Source organism: Sceloporus occidentalis, unplaced genomic scaffold (genome assembly GCF_023333645.1).
Source record: "Sceloporus occidentalis isolate IW3139 unplaced genomic scaffold, rSceOcc1.0.p SCAF_7, whole genome shotgun sequence".
NCBI classification, from domain to species: domain Eukaryota; kingdom Metazoa; phylum Chordata; class Lepidosauria; order Squamata; family Phrynosomatidae; genus Sceloporus; species Sceloporus occidentalis.
The window spans coordinates 20,615,186-20,628,768 of NW_028316987.1; the positions used below are offsets into that span (position 1 = coordinate 20,615,186).

Consider the following 13,583-nt stretch of genomic DNA (forward strand, 5'->3'; position numbering starts at 1 on the left):
AAGTGGCAACACAATCTTTACCTGAGTACTTTCAGGTAAGTTCCACTCATTCCAGTGAGACTTACCTGTTTGTTCCCATATAGTTACAGATACATATCTGTAAATAAAATAAGTACCTACACTGACATGACCAGTCATTTCAGGCTCTTGGAAATGTTTCAAGTTCAGGGAAGAAGGGAGGAATGAGTGCACAAAAATTAGGAGATGGAGAACATTACAGCTGCACTAAGACAATACTTGGAAGGGGGAAATGAGGTTGTTGGAGCAGGAACATACTACTGGCCTGTTACAGACTGTGAAAATAAAGCTGCTTCGGGTCTCTTTGGAGGTATGCTGTTTAAATGATGCATGGGTCCTAAGAGTCCGGAGGTCGCGCCAAAGCCACACTCCATTCCTAAGCACTGGAGTGCAGCTTTGGTGCAGCTTCCGGATTCTTAGGATGCATACATCATTTAAATAGTATACCTCCAAAGAGACCCGAAGCAGCTTTATTTTGGCCGTCTGTAACTGCTAGGGTAGTATTGAGATCTGGACTGAAAGAATTGTGATTGTGGATAGCTTTGAAAATCTGAAAGCTGGCAGTGATCATCCCCTCCTTGCCCCTTTACTTGTTTCATGGCCTCCATATGATTCTAGCTTAACGCAAATGTAAAAAGGGCTTACTTACACCCTAATTAGAAACAGGGACATGCAGTTCCCCACAGCATGCTATGTTTTCAAAAATGCAGTTGTGGGAAGCTGAGTTTGAGGAGAGGAATAGGATGAGACTGCGTAAACTTCCCCCTAAACTTCGGCCTGTTACAGACTGCCAAAATAAAGCTGCTTCGGGTCTCTTTGGAGGTATGCTATTGAAATGATGCATGGGTCCTAAGAGTCCAGAGGTCGCACCAAAGCCACACTCCATTCCTAAGCACTGGAGTGCAGCTTTGGTGCAGCTTCCGGATTCTTAGGATGCATGCATCATTTAAACAGCATACCTCCAAAGAGACCCGAAGCAGCTTTATTTTGGCTGTCTGTAACAGGCCATAGTTTCAGTCAAAATGTTCCTTCGCACTTTGGTTTGCGCCAGTGGAGGGGAAAATATGATAAATCCAAATGCATTTCATATCTTCTTTTTTTAAAAATCAGATAAAATGAGAAACAGTACATCTGACTGATGCGGGAGATAAGCTAAAAGGGAGAGATCTGCCTGTTTTTCAGTTTCCCCAGAGTATTTGACAGGCCACTGTTGCAAGTAGTGCTAGACTAATTGAACCTTTGATCGTATTTAGTTCTTATAAGAAATGGAGGGGGATCCTGGTACATCATAAAAACAATTTATCAGGGATCTGTAACAACTGAGTAATATGCAGAGAAAAAATCCACATCATCTTTGCTGAAAGGTCTGTAATTTAAGAGAGTCACATATTGATAAATATGTGAGTTGAGGGCCAGGGAAAGTAAAAAATGCCATTCTTTCTGGTTCAGGTTTGCAAGATCACGTTAATTATGGTCCTGCACCCAGATTCCTTAAGGCACAATATACTTGAAACAGCCAGGCTTTCAGCCAATGGCATTGCCTTTTATAATAGAGAAAAAATAAAGACAATTGCACCAATGGCAACGTTAGCTCAAAATTGTTAGCTGGCACCAGTTCTTGATATCAGGTTTAAATTTGTGTATCTTGAATACAGCTGATAAGGCCTGGATAGGCTGCACTAGCAGTATTTCCTTTATGTCAGATTATGTCCCTCTACCATCATTCTCTGTTAAGAAATAATGAGGCTGCCCCACTCCCCACTTTTTGGATATGGCTGCCTTGTTCAGACCACAAAGCACTGCAGATAGGATTATGCTTATTTACATAATGGTTATTTTTTGACTGTTTGTTCCTTCCATTTCTTAACTACATGTAGTCGACAGAGATATGTTCTTGGAGACACAGCAATGCAGAAGATGGCTCAGTCCCATGTATTCCTGAGTGGAATGGGGGGCCTTGGAGTAGAAATCGGTAAGTTAGGAAGCCCTGGTTACATTTTTCCACCTGTGTTTTCATATTAAAATCTGGAATTTTAACTTGACTGTATATTATGTTTAAGCCATAGTTATGCCTTTTACTAAGTAGAGGGTCCTTTGTATCTGCTGGGTTTTTGTTCCATGACCCCCTGTGGATACCAAAATATCGGGCTGCTCAAGTCCCATTAAATACAATGGTGTAGTAAAATGTTGCCCCTTATATAAAATGCTAACATTAAGATTTCTTTTTTGGAATATATATTTTTTAAAAATATTTTCAAGCCATGGATGCTTGAATCCATGGATAAGCAATCAGTAGATATGTAGGGCCAACTGTATTTGGAGGTACTGCTAGTATAATGAGAACTGCTTGCAGGAGATCAATTTTCTTGTCTGGAAAGGATCATCTTTGAGTCTGGATCAAGGAAATCAGTTATGCAGGTAATTACAATTTGGCCATATGCAATATAAGCATAGCAGAAACCTCCTAGGACTCCTCAGCCTGTGACTGAATTGAGCTTTATTTGAAGTGCCATAACCAAACTGACAAATAAGGTAAAAGTAACTAATACATTAATGTAGAAATGGATGGGGTTGGGGTTGGGTGAAATAAGCTTAGTTTAGGGAATAATAATGTCCTATAGTGAGTTGGCTGCATTTTAATGAGGGTTGTTTTAGTTCATGGGTTAATTTATGTGATTGAGGTCTTCATAGTATTAGTAATAATAGGATTTCTCTTGGAATCCTTGTGGCTGCTCATGCTGTTTAGTAGTTCTTTCATTCAAAGGCGCATGGTAGTATCAAAGTTAGAACAATATGGAGTAGTAATGCACTTATCATATGGGAGGCTATATCAGAAATGTATAATGTTCATTCTTTCTTTTCAGCTAAGAATGTAGTCCTTGCAGGAATAAAGGTAAATGAAAAGACTGATTCTAAATTTATTTTCTTCTCAAGGGTGTAATAGCAATATTATGTAATAGGTCACATAACTTGATGATACTTATTCTTATTGTGTTACTTGACTGGATTTGTCCTACTGGCTTTTAGCAATAAGATTAATACCTTGATCGTAGCTGGCTGGAGTGCCAAGGTCCAGACATCTTTTGTCATGAGATTAGTTATATGCTTCCTCTTAAATGTCTAAAGCATTTACAACTTGTGTATTGGCCCTCTACCTGATACCAAAGGAAAGGAGTAAAAAAGTGATATTTTCTTTTAGATTTTTTTCCCTTTGAAATTAGGAAGCACAAGCCTTTCTGTTTCATTAACAAGTACATTTGTCTCTCAGAAGCCTTTTAGAAATGCTACTCTGCTTGTTAACAAGGCAACAAGAGCCACACTTTGTAGTTTCAAATAGAAAAAAATATATTAAAAAGAAGATTTTTTTTTTCACAGTGGGGACTGGGGATGCTGCAGGGGGACACACAAAATGAATGGTGTTTGCATGCTCACTGGGATTTTGCTGACCTGGCATTCATGTTGGAGCCATATGTTTTCAGAACAGGGCTATTCAGTATTCTTGGATTTGTAGTAATGAAGTTAGACCTGGCATGAATAGACATTGCAAGGGGCAGAAATGATCCAGAGTGGGAAAACATTCTTCTGTAAGGTGACAATGGAGGAAGTCCTCCCTAACTTCTTTGGAATTTTGTAATACATGCCCAGTGTTCCAAGTCTGGTGTTTTCTGCAAGTAGTATGGTATCATCTGAATATCTTAGATTGTTCATGTTCCTTTATCTTATCTTCGCTCCTCCTTCTGAGTCTAAATATGCTCTTTGTATGACATTTTCAGCATACATGTTGAACAAATAGTATGATAAAATGGAGCTTTGCCTTTTTCCAGTTGGGAATCATTTTGTTTCTCCATATTCTGTTCTGACAGTAGCCTCTTGTCCTAAATACAAATTTTACATCAGGACTATTAAATGCAATGTCACCCCCATGTCTTTAAGAGCCATCCATAACCTTTCATGATTTATGCAATCAAATGTTTTGCTGTAGTCTATGAAGCATGCACACACACTCACTGTTATTCCCAAATTGATAAGGGCAACCTGTTTAACCTGAGAGCGTTTAATGAAAATTTCTCTTTCTGTGGACTTACCCAAGCAGGACTGACACAGATATTTGAGACACCAAATTTGGTTTTAGCCACTATACATGTAACGTTTAACCACAAAAACTTTAACAATCATTAAGTATCAAGAGCTCTTTCATATACTCACACATTCACACAATACTCACACACACGACCCTCTGCTGAAGGCATTGACCAGAAGCTTCATGAAGGCTGGATGGTCTTGCTGCTGGATCAGGAAACCATTAAATGAGGCTGGAAGGACCCATGTCTTTATACTTTTCTCTTCTCTGGCTTTTTGGCTGTTGCAGTTTCACAATGTTGCAGCTTATTACTCAACTTCTTCTTTCTGAAGAAGACACGTTCTTCTTGTTCAAAACAGTCCATTGCCCTGTCAGCTCCTCATCTTGTTCTCTTTCGTTGCAGCTCAAGGTATAGCACACACCTGGCCATATTCTTTGTTTCGGTCACACTTGGGCAGTGCCTTGCTTTAGCTTCCAAGTTCCTCAGCATTTTTTGCTTTGGCTTCCAAGTCCCTCCTTTACACTAATGTAAAACCTTCTTTAGCTCATTAACTTGCTTTAAGGCCATGTTATCAGTTCTTTGGTTCTTCAGTTCCATATCCAAGCCAAAACTCATTCACTCCTCACAACACACACACACATATAGTCTTTCTCTCTACAGATACATATATGAAGTATGTGTATAGTCAGTGAAGCATATGTATGTTGTAGAGGTATTAATATAGTTTCATATATATATCAGGAAGTATAGTAATACTGGCATGTATACATCAGTTGGAGGTGGTCATGTATATTTGTCTTTGTTTGGTAGTTGCGGTAAGTTTGTTTTGTTTTTTGTTTATATTTGTTTTAGATATGTGCATCAGATTTGTTTGTGGTTGTGTTTGGATTTAATAAAAGTGATTAAGAAAAAGAAACACCTAAACTCAAAACTATGAAACCCTTTAAGAATAAAACATACTATGTAGGAAAGAGAAGAACTAGATACTGTTCACAGTGTTAAATTCACAGGACTGTAATATATAAGCTATAATGATGTGTACATGATGGTTATGATGTTATGAAAAGGTCTCTTCCAATAATTTTTAATCTTTTCTTCCTGATCTTTTCTGAAGGCTCTCACCATCCATGATACTAAGCAATGTAAGACGTGGGATTTGGGAACAAACTTCTTTGTTCGTGAAGATGATATTTTAAATCTGAGAAACAGGTCTGTACATTTATTTCTTCAGAAATGTTGTAAACATTTGAGACCTTTCCCTCTCTCTGTAGATACCAGTTCTGTTACTAGATTTTAAGTCTCTTAAATAAAATGTTCCTGTTTACATTCCTGTCTTTAAAAACATTGTGTTTATCCTTGTCATCTTACTGCAAATGAATTTTGGTAGAATATATTTTTCAAAAGTGGTTTCTTTTCCCATATTCATTGAGAAGACTGCATACAATTTCACTGCAGAACTGTAGTGATACCTTTTTTTCATGCTTGTATACCTCAGTTAATTAAGTAGATATGCTTGTGGGCATTACTTCTTTAACAGAAAATTTGAAACCAAAGGAAGAAATAACATGGAAGGAAAAGAAATAGGTTCATGCACCACAAACAGAAGAGTAGTTCAACCTATTTCGACATTTTTTTAAAAATTCAAAACTAACAACATGCTCAGGTGAGATGAAACAACCAGGTCAGGTAACCTTGTATAAGTAAACAAAAACCTTTTGAACTTTTTAGAGACTACTTGAAAGTTTCTTCCAAAATGCATCAATGCTTGACTTTCTTTCATCAGCTTCCACATTTCCTGTAATTTCCATTTTAGTAGCCAGTTTCATAGATCTATATTTTATAACATACTGGGAGTAGCTAGTGGAGTTTGGTTTCCTCTTTTCTTTTTTCTGTGTTGCTGTGCACAAATGCCCATTAAGGGATTCTGGAGGCAGCACCTGTTTACGTTGTGCTTGCTATTGCTATTGCTTTGCCTATTGTAGGCAGAAACACACAGCTATAGTAGAATTGGCTAAAGTAGAATTCCATACTTTCCAAGCCCCACAGCATTATTGAATTGTTGACTACTAACATGCTGCTGCAATCCAACACCAAAAGTGTGTGTTTCTCTAGCCCTTCTTCACCATCCTTCCAGTGCTGATGCTGCTAAAAAATCCAGCTATTTAGAGGACAAGAAGGGAAATGGCCTTAAAAAGGCTTTGTAAAAAAGAGTTTCTTTGTCCATAGAATTTGTATTTGCCTGTATGTCTTTCCTCTATTGATTACTGGTAGGTGCACTTTAGAAGCAAAGCAGTTAAGAGTAACTGGATCTTACTCACAGTAATTTTAATGTTAGTAGCTCATATTGTGTGTATTTCTCTTTTCAGTAGAAAATGATGTGAAAGTCAGGGAAAACTAATAGAAAATACTTTACCCAACTTACTGTTGTAAATCCTCAAATGTTTAAAACAGAAGCAAAATAACATGTTGGATGGAATTATATCATTTAACAGGAACAAAGAATTATCAGTGTAGTCTCCACAATGTATGATATATATGCAGTCGGCCCTTGCCTTACGCGGGGATCCGTTCCGGATCCCTCCACGTAAGGCGAATTCCGCCTATGCTCAAGCCCCATTGGAAACAATGGGGCTCGTGCGCGGCGGCGCGTGGGGCGCAACGGGCGCGCGCACCCATTCAATTGAATGGGATGTGCCGCCCCTTCTGCCCTGCGCGCACCCCGCGGCTTGAGCACATACACTCAAGTCCGCGTAAAGCGCGCCCACGTATGACGCGGGCGCGCTATATACTGTGCGTGTTTTAACCTACAGGTTGAGTTTTCCTTATTTGAAATGCTTGGGACAAAAGGAGTTTTGGATTTCAGGGTTTTTTTGGGTTTTGAAATACCTGTATTTGCATACATGTATATAATAAGATGTCTTGGAGGTGGGACCTAAACACAATACTCATTTTTGTTTCATATACATCTTATACACATCACCTGAAGGTAATTTTATACAATATTTTTAAAACATCGTGTGCATGAAACACACTTGTGTGCAGATAGTAAAGGTGTCACTGTCTCAGTCATGAAAAAAGTTTTCGTTCTTGGAATACGTCTGGTTTCAGAATTCCGAATAAGTGATACTCAACCTACATAGTCTTCTTTCATGTCATCAATATTGAGAAGTAGTGGACTAGAGCCTCACTATCTCAGCCACCCATGAAAGGTTTTGGTTTTTGGAATATTTCTGATTTCAGAATTCTGGATAAGGGAGACTCGACCTGTATAGTCTTTTTTAGTGTCATAAATGTTGAGAAATAGTGGGTTAGAGCCTCTGCAGGAGCAGTACCCAAATTTTGATTCTCCGGGTGTTTTGGACTTCACCTCTCAGGATTCCTGGACATTGACTATGGGGACTGGGGCTTCTGGAAATTAGTCCAAAATACCTGGAGGACTAAAATTTGCAAATCTCTGCTCTAGAATATAAGAAAAGTCTTCCATATGTTGAAAATTATGTTCCTTAAGAAGAATGATAAATAAATATATTATTTCAGTTTCTCTGTAACTGTTTGGGACATAAGGGGATGTTTTCAAAGGTTAACCAATTATGCATTTTTGTTGGTTCTTCTCAAGTGCTCACTAGGCTTTTTATAAACCTCCATTAATTCTAGAGAGAATGTTCTTAAGTTAATGTGCTATCGAAGGAAAGCAACTAGAGGGTGGAAATGAACAGAGAAGGAGACAAAGTGGTATGGGTAGGGAATGAGAAGGGAGATGAGTCCTATTTGATTTATGTACTAATGGAATAACCATATTATTCATTGGGGCCTGGTTGACGGGCCAAATAATGTTTTGTACCCTTTCCCACTTAAGCCGTAGATATAGACCTCCTCCCCCAGTGGAGGCAGAAGCTCTGCTACGATTGCTGACTGTCTTACAATATTTAATTGATAGAGAGAGCAGACAGGTATGTAGGATCCAAAGTACCCTTTCCCCTCCAATAGCCCACAAAACTATGCCAGGGGTTTACATTATTCCCCCCCCCCCCCCAGTTGATTCCAGTGGTAGGAAAAATAAAACACAAATGCCAGCAAAGAAGTTGTTCCACTGTCCATCGCTGTCTATACTTTAATAGTTTTTTTTAAAGTACTCATGTATAAGTTTAGAAATTTTAGTCAAAAAATTGACCCAGAAAACCTGAGTCAACTTATGCTCAGGTCCGTGTAAGTACTGTACTTTAACTCTAATTAAAAGTGAACCATCCCTTGGTGACAGGCAAAAGTGCAATCTGTCCTGAAATCAATGACCCCTTCCGGCTGCTCTCTCATCCATCCATCTTTTAGTGGGAGAACAAACAATTATGCCTGCTGGAATTTCTTTAAGTTCTTTGCTATCATTTTCTTTTGCTTCATCCTATAGATCCTTTGTCACATGCTCCTAAATTTTACCCTCGACTTATAGATGGATCATATCAAAAGCCATAGTTTTAGCCCCCAAACCTGCTCTCGAATTATACATGAGGTTGACCTATAGCCAAGTATATAAGGTAAATCATCATTTGAATCAGAAAAACAAGCAATGGAGCTAAGAGCCAAGCTAATATTAGGTATTTTAGATCTTGATTATGTGTTTCACAATTTTTAATGTGCTCTCAAAGCCAGTCCAGGTTTTACTCATTTTTTACAGTCTTGCAAATGACTTTTTGGTATGGTAAGTAAAAATCTCAACTAGATGCTTTTTAAATTTAAGCGAGTGCTGGTTATTCTTCTTCACCCTTTAAATATTTAATGCTCTAACAATGACTGATTTGATTGCATAAGTAATCAGGTGTTCTTTTAAAGGCTTTGTTTAAAAAGTCAAGTTTAATAACTATAGCTTGTTAAAAATATAATGAAAAATGTCTTTCAGAGCTGAAGCAACATACCATCACATTGCGGAGCTGAACCCATATGTGCAGGTGATGTCATCAACTGCTCCACTAAATGAAGTTACTGACATCTCTTTCCTCAGGCAGTACCAGGTACAAGACATTTGTCTGAAATGCTTCAGTTGCCCAGGATCTACAGATTTCTTTTTACTTTGGTAGCCAGTTATTATTTGTGGCCACTCCTGACTTATATCCATCCCCTTCCCAGAGTCCTCTTGTAATAATAAATAATAATAAAATTTATTTTTATCCTGCCCCTTTGCGCAACGCAACTGGGGTTCTTGTATATATAAAGCACTTGGAGAATGTGTGGGGTCAGTAGCTTTACTTTTGATCTGGGATTTGAAAGCATTTAAATGGTGTGACAGTCCCTCTTGCTGCTCCTAAGTTGTCTGCAAACCCATGTGCAAAATGAGAATCTAAGCTTGCCTTTCTCCCAACATCTAGAGGACATGAAATCCAGTGGGAGTAAGAATGGGTTCATTCTGCCATATTGTGACAGGACTTTGAAGGCATTTGTGAGAAGTAACAAGTATTTTTGCTGGTTCTAGATGATTTGAGCACAGAATAAGGCCCGGCTCATTTGTTTAGCATGAACTTGTATGTCTTTGTTTTCTGAGTAGCCCAGTACATGGAAAACCCGTGAGGATAGTTGTCTCAATCTGCATTGGAATGTATTGTCAGACAGTCTCATCATTGCAAACAATGGTGTGGTAATTGCTTCTCTGGGTCATTCTTACTTAGACCAGGGCACATAGCTGGGGTGTGTGTGTGTGTACGTATACACATTAAAGGATTTCTTTAGTTTCTGGATCTTCTGTGCATTTCAGAGATGCCATGCTGTTTTTCCTGATTATTTATTCTGTAGTTCATTAGGATAAGAATTAAGAGGACCCATGACAGAGTCAGCAGTTGTAACACTACAATTATGGAACTCCCCATTTGGAGAGTTCTGGGTGGGGATCTTTCTGTATATGCTTCACTATGAGCTGAAAAATCGTTTCTCAGTGATTTGCAGGTTTTTGTAATTGTAATACAATTTATTCGGTCTTTGACCAGTAAAATAGGTTTTTGTTAACCTCTGAGTTTCCCCCGAAAATTCCTTAGCACTGAGCCAGGGCAATTAAAGTGATCTCAGACTGGATTATTTCCGCACTGTGTTTTGGACCTTAGAATCCAGCTCTTAAGGTGACATATTGCTTCTAAGCAGTTAGTTGTCTAGGTTTGAAGAACAGGTTGAACCAGTGACAGTAAGAGAGATTTCATTGCCTTTGCCCTGTTCATGTGTTCTGTTGCTGATGTCCTTGTAAATGTGAGGGTTGGCATTCTGACTGCTTGGTGATCCACTGACAAGAATACCTCTGTAGCATCAGATCTGATCAGGAAATGACGTCATGGTAAGTTAAACGTAGAGAGGGACAACATCCAAAAGCATTTATGTATGTTTGGAAACATAAGAATGAGAAGAGAATTACAGAAGAAATTTATGTGATACAACTGACCCCTTGATGGACCCACTTTTTATAATACAAGGGACCAATAAAAATAGGTTAAAAATTTTTCAATATTATTTTTCAACTGTGTTTCAGTGAATAGAGTCAAAATTCTCTATTTACTCACATTCAGTTTTGGAATATCTCGTTGTGATGGCTCAATTTCAAGAAAAAATATAAATCTTTGTTTGATGTATACTTTACATTGGAAGAAATACAGTACTTGCAAATATGTACATTTATAGTTTGTGATCTGGGTTTGATAGCCTAGAACTTACCCCTGAAACTTTTCTTTCAAAAGTGTGTTATAGTAACTGAGATGAAGCTATCACTGCAGAAGAAAATTAATGACTTTTGCCATGCACAACACCCACCTATTAAGGTAATGCAACATATTGTTTCTCTTTTTAGAATTTTCCTTAATTATGTCTTCTTCTATGCTTCATATAATGTTTACCTGCTAAATATAAGACAGTTTACTTCCATGCAGGCAGTCTTAACTTTCACCACTGTTTGATTTGTGCATGGATATGCTGGTGCCAGATGGCTAAAGAACAACTCATAATTCAGTTGCCTTTCAGAAGCTGGTACTATTTAGCAGAAATGAGGAGCTAATAAAGCAGGGATTTGGGGAGATGTTCTGGAGATAAATAGACACCAAAGAGCAGGCCAGTTGCACATTGAAAGGCAATTCCAGATAGTCTTACATTACACATAACTGTAGATGATCAGTCAGGTCTGTCTTCACTGTTAAGCCTAGTACTGCTGATATGGACTGATTGTAGCACTTTATCAGTCTCAGAGGAAGGCAGTGGCAAAGCTCCTCTCAACAAATCTTGCCAATAAAAGACCATGATAGGTTTGCCTTAGACCAGGTCACCATAAATTGGAAATGTCTTGAAAGGCACACAACAGTAACAACAAGCTGTACATACTTCCAGGCAGAATAAGGATTTAACCGGAGACACCCAGCATTGAAAGCATGCTCTGCCAGTAAACTAGCCCCTCCTCTAGAGTTCTGCTGTGTGGTAATGTTTTACAGGGCTCTGTTTTGTGTTTGCATTAGAATTGAAAATAAAATCTTTGGTCCAAACTCAAGAAATCTAGTGACTGTTGGTTTTGCCTTTCTTATAGTTCATAAGTGCAGATGTATATGGAATGTGGGCACGTCTCTTTTGTGACTTTGGTGATGAATTTGAAGTGCTGGACACTACAGGAGAGGAACCAAAGGAAATCTTCATTGCAAACATATCTCAGGTGAGGACAAAGATGTGCACCGCTAAGGTTTAATTTCATTTTTGTATTTTATATCCTTTAAATATTTAATATAGCTTAAACTGTTGTTCTCACAAGTAAGTAAACAAGCAACCTCAAAACAAAATTGTTAGATGGTTATATATAACAAATGGCCACAGTGATGATTATGTGGACCACATAGACTTTTGGTCTGATTTGCTGGCACTATTTTTGTATAAAATCACGGTTGTTTTTCCCCTTGAAAAAGGGCTTCAATAGTAGTAGCTATTACAGGAAACAAATGGGGATAACATAAACTGTATTGTTTTTTTAAAGCAGAAATGCTATGGTATATAGAAAACGTCAACTAGAAACAGAAATATAAAATTAGTGTATAGTGCTGGTTACGACCTAAAAAACTCTATACGGGTCAAGCCTGGGTTATCTAATGGGTCTGTACTTTTTCATATCAGCCTGCCCTTTTCAGTGGCTTTCCCCAGCACCCTTCCTAGCATCGTTAAACTGATGCCCCCTTTTGGATCCTTCCATAGGCAGCTTAAGATCTTTTTGTTTTTGCAGGCCTTTGAGGGCTGATTTTCTTGAAGGGAAAGGACATTGTATAATTTGATGTATTAGTTAGAATCATAGGCCTGTTACAGACAGGCCAAAATAAAGCTGCTTCGAGTCACTTTGGAGTTATGGTATTTCAATGATGCATGCATCCTAAGAGTCCAAAAGCCACACCACAGCTGCATTCCAGTCCTTAGGACTGGAGTGTGGCTTTGGTGCGGCTTTTGGACTCTAAAGACGCATGCATCATTGAAATACCATAACTCCAAAGTGACTCGAAGCAGCTTTATTTTGGCCTGTCTGTAACAGGCCATAGAATCTATTCTGTTTTTTTCTTCTCTTTTTGATAGTTACACCTTTAACTGGTTTTAATTTGTGTTTAAATTTCTTGCAAGCATTTTGTTGTTGTTGTTGTTAACTGCCTCCAATTCAACCCTGGCTCATGATGACCTTGTGGGTGAGAAATCTCCAGGACTCCCTGTCCTCCATTGATCAAGTAGTGATTTTAAGATGGGTTTTCATCACTTGATTATTATTAATTTTTTTGCCACAACTGGTGCTCTAATAAGAATTCTGAAGTAATAGTAGGGATTAATTATTCTGTTTTACTGAGGGCTGTTTACCTTTCAATGCTGGCACTGTTTTTGCTACTAAAACATCACAGATATTGGTTATGGCTCTGTACTGCTATAATAATGCCTGCATTAGTAATTATATTCCCTGGGAAAAGTGAATTAGTGGTAGGTGACATTATGGCAGCTAGATATGGAAACATTTACATTTACGAATAATTTTCATTTAGTTTGGCCTCTGCCTCAATTTGTAACTTGAATCGTAACTGCATGGTGAATTCTAATTTCAGTCCAATCCTGGTATTGTCACCTGCCTTGACAATAATCCTCATAAACTTGAAACGGGACAATTTGTAACTTTCCGGGAGATTAATGGAATGTCATGCTTAAATGGAACCACACATCAAATAACTGGTAAGCGTTGTTTTGTGTATCTTCTCAACTTGTGGCAAAACAACTTGTTACAATATGATATGCATTGTTCCTTTCATGTTCAGTTGTGTTTGCTGCCCTGGGTTGCTTCTTAGCAACACTGTAGTATTATATCATGGTATGGCTAAATTCTGTAGTTTTTCTGTACTGAAAAATTGGTGAATTCATAGGGCTGAGAGAAATAGGAGTAGGGATTCAAATTGGAATTTGATGTTAGATACGTTACCAGCCAAGTTATTGTTCTTAGAGTATTGTTAGCCTTCACGAGTG

General features: G+C 38.2%; 1 protein-coding gene across 2 annotated transcripts in view; it reads left to right on the plus strand.

Annotated features, from left to right (window-relative positions):
- Positions 1–13,583, plus strand: part of LOC149309383 (ubiquitin-like modifier-activating enzyme 6) — a 53,475-nt gene that overhangs the window by 3,354 nt on the left and 36,538 nt on the right. For both annotated transcript variants that reach the window (XR_016281899.1, XM_089532327.1), the window contains exons 3-9: positions 1,896–1,990; positions 2,883–2,911; positions 5,215–5,309; positions 8,992–9,103; positions 10,805–10,885; positions 11,638–11,760; positions 13,172–13,295. Coding sequence is in view for 1 of the 2 variants with exons in the window: in XM_089532327.1 (XP_089388453.1) it covers positions 1,896–1,990; positions 2,883–2,911; positions 5,215–5,309; positions 8,992–9,103; positions 10,805–10,885; positions 11,638–11,760; positions 13,172–13,295 (659 nt within the window). In the remaining variant the exon portion in view is untranslated. The remainder of the gene's footprint in view (positions 1–1,895; positions 1,991–2,882; positions 2,912–5,214; positions 5,310–8,991; positions 9,104–10,804; positions 10,886–11,637; positions 11,761–13,171; positions 13,296–13,583) is intronic.